The sequence below is a fragment of the Arachis stenosperma genome, chromosome 9 (assembly GCF_014773155.1).
Source record: "Arachis stenosperma cultivar V10309 chromosome 9, arast.V10309.gnm1.PFL2, whole genome shotgun sequence".
NCBI classification, from domain to species: Eukaryota; Viridiplantae; Streptophyta; class Magnoliopsida; order Fabales; family Fabaceae; genus Arachis; species Arachis stenosperma.
This window is the reverse complement of record NC_080385.1, coordinates 162448773-162454863: the sequence shown is the minus strand read 5'-3', so window position 1 is coordinate 162454863 and position 6091 is coordinate 162448773. Positions and strand designations below refer to the sequence as shown.

The window sequence follows — 6091 nt, the reverse complement described above, 5'->3', positions numbered from 1 at the left end:
CATAAATCTCAATTGCAGTTTCACTAGGTGGATTTTACCGTTTATTTTTTTAGATAGGGTGAAATTATGGTGTAATACTCAGTTATTAAATTTTGTAGTATTTTTTAAAAGAAAAAATCTAAAAAATCAACTATAATTTAATCCAACTTCTTTTATTCTTTATTTTGAAATTTAAAAAATTAAAATAGTGGAAAGGTTTTCTTGTTTTTTTTAATTATGGGAGCGGGACAATACACTGGGAGCGTATTAAAATATACAATACTAAAAAGACATATTGTCAATAAACATGGAGTATATTGTCCAATCTCATAATTTTAAAAAAATCACAAATTCAATAATTGAATACTACACCAAAATTTTTTAATATTAAAAAAAATAGCCGAATTTTTACTTTTATATTAAAATATAAAAAGAATAAAAGGTACCCAGATTCCCGAGAATTTCTAGGGGGAGAATCTCTAACCTAATTGGGTTTCATCTGCCAAATACGACCGGATATTTTTGTTACCCAAACTAACCAAATGTCGACCTTTTTTTTAATATTGGTTGGCATTTGGTATAATGCATTGTTATTGGAGGCATGAAGAAAATGCTATGGGTGATTTGTAGAAAGCAACAAAAAGACGAAAATAAAAAAGCAAAAAATGAGGGAGCAACTTGACTATGATGAGGCGATTTCATGTATGGTGGAGACCATTTGTGAAAAAAAATAAAAAATTTGAATATGAGCAGGTTATAATTAACAAGTTAGGAAAAAATTAAATGGTCCAAAATTAAATAGTACCACATTTAATATTAACAACTCAACAATCTATGATAAAGAAAAACACCATTACCAATCCAATATAAAAAATGTCCCCTAACTTATTTATACCTGCTCACATTTGAATTTTTTGTTTTTTCTTACAAATCGCCCCTATTATACATGAAATCGCCTTCACAATACATCAATTCGCCCCCTCCATTTTCTGCTTTTCGAAAAAAAAAAAATTATTTTCACTTTCTGCAGTAATCACTACCTCCATTTTCTGCAATAATTTCACCAAATATCAACCAATAATAAAAAAAATTAGCCCACCAAATGTAAGGGGTCAATGATGCGCAGCCCAACTCACTGATTGCACATAAAGTCATAAACAATGATCAAGGGGCACTGCAATTGCTAAAAAGTATTGATTGTTAAAAAAAATATCTTAGGAAACATTGCAAATCTTTAGATAAAGAAAAAGGTGGTGGATTCCACCTAGAGAGGTTACTTTGCTTCCTAGAACTATGTATACTCATTCAATTAAATATATGACTAACTTTTATTTCAAAAATCTGAAACATACCATATCATACTAATAGTGTATAATAATATAGCAGATGACCATTCATTGGACCTTGATCGAGGTATAAACCATACCACACATCAATTTCAATTGAATACATCAAGCTATATTAAAGGAAACACTGGATAGTTTCCCTAATCAAGCAAATGCCCAGGTCATTCATTCATTCACAGGAAACCAGTAATCTTCAGAACTATTCTTCCAGAAGGTATGGTATTAAAATCATCCAATTTCATAAGCACTAATTCCACCAGGATAAAGTACATAGGTACAACAGCTACAACAATGGCAGTGCTTAAAGCATCTGCATTCCAATATATAATTGAACAATCCCATTTACATTCCACTAAGATATAAGACTACTTGTTTAAGGAAATCTTAATCTCTCACTGATCTTTTAAGATATTAGCAAGCTACTAAGATGGGTTAAAGGGATTAGCTTCTATCCTAGCGGCGAGACCTAGAACCACTTATGCTGTCCAATGTTGCCCCAAAAGCTCTACGGCTGAACTCAAAATCATGGCCACTGTTGTAAGATCCATGCCCACTAGGTAGGTCAGTTACACGGCGACGAGGAGCTGGCGTTGGGTGCGAAAAATTAAATACAAAATCAATTGTTCAGGAAGCAAATTATTAAATTCCAATAGATAACTTCTAGCGACTGAAACGACAATGCTGACAAGAAACCAATGAGAGTGAGGGAAAGCATGTGTTACCTGCATAATCCGAAAAACGGTCATGTGCCGATAGCTTATCAGATTCTGAGTTATTAAACGGCACTGGATAAGGCCTTGATCTTTGAGAAGAATTTGATGTTGGTGTAACTCCGGCAGAACCGTTAGGGGTTTTGTCTCTCCCAGATATCTGTTTTTTAGTAGACTGTGCAAATTATTAACATAGCCCGACACCAGGACAAATAACTACATTATAAAATTTGAATTTATTATTTTACTGCATGGTTCACCAGTCTATGTACAAAACTATTCAAACATGTTATATGATGGCCCAAAGAATAGTATCAGAAATGGATGCATCCAAAAAGCATAAATTATATCCAGCTACAGCCTATACTATGCTGATACATAATAGAGTCGTGAACTTTCGAAAAAAACAAAGCCAAATTTACATTTAATGATTGCTAATAGCGATTGAGAACATCCAGGGCACCACACATGTAAACCATAGATGTCAAGAACGCACCGCAAACTTCAGTGTTCTGTTGTAGAGTGTTACAAGGCCTGAGAAAAGCTTGACAGCATAATCCGCAATCTCCTCAGTTTCATATTCTGCAAAGGCAAAGCCTTTTGGTTTTTCTGATTCCTTATCTTTAGGAATATGTAAATCTACCACTCGTCCTGCTTGAATTAAAATATCATACAAGACTCTGTCTGTGACCCTCTCATCCAGATTACCTGAGTCAAATAGTAGACATTGTTATGTTAAAAACTCATTTTAGTAAAACAAAAAAACATATAAACAGCATCAATCAAACCTAACTATCCAGAACAGAAAAAGCATATATGACAGACAAGATTGAATGGAAAAGTGCATAAACATGGCACACGACTGTAGATGTTGAGTGTAACTATGAATAACAGAAATAATTTTCCATTGTCACACTGTATTGCACAACAGATCATCCAAACATAATTTGGGAAGCATGTTTATTATAGAATCATTTGCATTAATTGATTGACTTTTCTACATAGATTAATAACTTAACAAACTAAAAGAGAAAGGAGATATAATGCATTTTATAGGAAAGTGTCAGAAAAAAACTTCGTAAAACAAATCATCCACTCATCAAAAGAGAAACATATCAAGATGTAAACAACTATGAAGGGCATTTGAACAAGCAAGCTTCTAACCAACTGTCAGTTAATTTTCCACAGTGACACAAACCCAACAAAATCTCCTGCCAAATGCATTATTGTTGAGTACATAAATGACACACAAGTCCCATGTATTTCCAAATGGAAAAGTTATCTCACTTTAATCAAGAATTACATTTTCAAAAAGCCACACTCAGGCAACCTATTTCACAACAGATTGGGTGCAAAGATGCAGAAGAGATTGAAGAGAAGGAAAATTAGTGAGCTCACCTATGTAAACAGTGCAATTAGTATTGCCGGACATAACTGTATCTAAATATAATGCCAAGCCCTGGCACACGGGAACCTCAAAATTTAGCACAAGTGAACCAGCAGCAAAATAATACCACACAACCTGGAGGAAAAAATAAATAAAAAAGGGAACACCAAATTCTTAATAGAGACTTAAGTTGTATTCAAGATTTTAGCAATCAGTAAAGTAAACAAAGAGTTTGATCATTGCAGGCAGCACACTGAAGTTCAAGTAAATAAATAACGTTGCATATAACATTAATAGAATTTCTGCAATCTATTCTCATAAAAATTATGGGAGAAAAAGGTTTTTTTCCCCTTTAAATTTTATTTTTAAGTAAGCACATCAAATACAGGAAGAATAAACGAAATTCTGAATCTAGATTATGAGAGTTTCTTTCAACCCTTCTTTTACTAGTAGGTGATTATTAAATTACCCTGACAAGATCTCAGGGTACAAACTACAAATCACAAAGCTCTAAGAAAAAGGCTTTATTTATAGGTCTACAATATGTTTTAATCATTCTGAGGCCAGAAATTTCAATACTTAGGAACCTAACAAGGTTAAATAAGCAAATACATTTCATTCCTCCCTCAATCTATGTTAATTCACTATAGATTGGTACCCTACCTGATAATAACAACTTGGATTCTAAGTCATATTTTCATTCCTAAAGTCTACAAACAAACTACAATCTTGAGTGAGATTTCTCCTTTAAGTTAAGAAAACAGAGTATTGAAGAAAAAATAACCAAGCAAAATTCAATAACAAAATGCCACATCTCATATACTTGCTCTTAAACAACCTATAAGTCTATAACAATCTATATGAAGAAGAGAAAGTGCAGAAAAAGAAAAAGGGAGTACTGAAGCTAATTTAATAGTCTTGCCGAGTCTAACTTTCTCACATATGCTAAAAAATGAAATAACAACAATCATCACAAAAGCTATTCCTACAAATTTTCCTTGGCGTAACAGCAATATAATTATAATATAAAGCAGCTAAGTAAGTGCCAAATTGAGCTAAACAGTGAATAATTGTAAAGAAGCTTGCGTACCAGTTGAAGGGCGAAACAGCATTCGGAGATTCAGGGGTGCGATTGCTGGTTGCGGCAATGAACTTACATAAGCTGAAGAAGAAATTCGAAGGGATTGGGGAATTAGGGATTAGGCAATAGGGTTAGGGTTCGGAATTTTTTAGACACGTGACTTAGGTTGGAAGAGGAAGAATCAGTGAGGACCAGATTATTCTAGAAGCGACGTGAGCGTGGACCTGTTTCCTCTTCCAGCGTGACATTCCCTTTTTTCCGTCTCTGTGTTGTTTTGTTTTTTTATTTTTTTTATTTTTTTAATTATCTTTAAGATTTAATTTATTTAATTTTACTTTTAAAAAATAAATTAATTCAATTTTATCTTTCTTTTAATTTTTTAACCGTTAATAATTAAGTAAATATTTTCTAGTATACGAAGTCACCTTTTCGTAAACCAAACTAAAACTGAATTTTAAAAAATAAATCAGTTTAAAATTGATTTAAAAAATTAAAACTAATTTTATAACCATTTTTAATAAAAAATATAATTTTAAAACTGGTTTTATATACAGTATATTTTAGAAATTCAGTTTTCATTTTTCAGTACTACTATTTACCAAATATGATTCATTAATCTAATAATTATTTGAATAAACTACCATTTTTATTTATAATAGTTTTAAACGCTTATAAATTTACCTATGAAAAAATAAAATTAAAGTTGTATTTTTGAAAGATGGGTTCCAAATAACAAAACTATCTAAACCCTGAAAAACTACTTAAAATTTTTAAATTACTCTTTTTCTAACCATAATTTCTCTCACTTCTTATCTTTCTCTCTATCCTCACTGCAAATACTAGAAACAATATAATTAATTTCATAAAATTATTAAAGACTAATTCAATCAAAGACCTACATATTATAAAACTTTTTTTAATTTGATAATTTTCATTATCAACCATGCAAGAGAGTCTAACAACTTTGTAATCTTGATTGAGAAGATAAAAAGAGATAGCAATAATGACAGTATAGACTATAGAGAGAGTGGTAGTGACAAGGTCACAAGAAGCTAACATAGTGACAGAGAAAAAGGTTGTAGAAGACGAGAGAATGATAATAATGGCTGATAGTGATGCAAACAAGGCTATGGCTGACTCCAACGACAAAGAATTTGTAGTAGAATGCGATAGGAGGGTAGAGCTGGTGTCGAAGAGGAAGGAATTGTCATGGTAAAGGGAGTGGCGAACGACAGCGAAAGAGGAGTTGAGGTGGGAGCCCTTATCAACCCGAGCTCCTCCTTATCCACCTCCTATCTCCATGGAAGTCAATTTCTTAGCGGCACTAATTGCATTGCTGTTGGACCTGCCAAAAGCATCTCAATAGCCTTTAAAAGCTTCCTTTTGATCTCAAATTGCTTTTTCTTTCTGTAGCCAAGGCTCAAACATCTTGAAAATTTTAATGCTTTCAGGAGTTTCAACAGCACCTCTTCACCTTCATTGAGGCTCTTCTGAGCTAAATCAGCTTCAGGAGTGAGGATTTTTTCCCATAGCATCCAACTACAATAGATCCATTTTCATCGATGAGTTTTGTCTTCGATTTCTTTGT

General features: G+C 32.6%; 1 protein-coding gene across 2 annotated transcripts; it reads right to left on the bottom strand.

Annotated features, from left to right (window-relative positions):
* Window positions 1-1517: 1517 nt before the first annotated feature.
* On the bottom strand, window positions 1518-4738 carry LOC130948024 (spliceosome-associated protein 49). Of its 2 annotated transcripts, none has more exons than XM_057876736.1 (5): window positions 4513-4738; window positions 3434-3557; window positions 2532-2743; window positions 2048-2210; window positions 1518-1909 (listed from the first exon to the last, which is right to left on the bottom strand). In XM_057876736.1, the coding sequence occupies exons 2-5, from the start codon at window positions 3465-3467 to the stop codon at window positions 1779-1781; spliced, it is 540 nt and encodes a 179-aa protein (XP_057732719.1). In that variant the 5' UTR covers window positions 3468-3557; window positions 4513-4738; the 3' UTR covers window positions 1518-1778. The 2 variants fall into 2 exon arrangements, with proteins under 2 accessions (XP_057732719.1, XP_057732720.1); XM_057876737.1 differs by having other exon boundaries at window positions 2048-2195.
* Between the last annotated feature and the right edge of the window lie 1353 nt (window positions 4739-6091).

What these genes read in the sequence shown, in the direction of transcription:
- LOC130948024 (XM_057876736.1), bottom strand. Translation starts at nt 3,467, where the DNA reads ATGTCCGGCAATACTAATTGCACTGTTTACATAG. An exon ending in ACAGAACACTGAAGTTTGCG is followed by an intron (nt 2,211 to 2,531) that starts GTGCGTTCTTGA and finishes TAATTTGCACAG; the next exon opens with TCTACTAAAAAACAGATATC. An exon ending in CCGTTTTTCGGATTATGCAG is followed by an intron (nt 1,910 to 2,047) that starts GTAACACATGCT and finishes ACCCAACGCCAG; the next exon opens with CTCCTCGTCGCCGTGTAACT.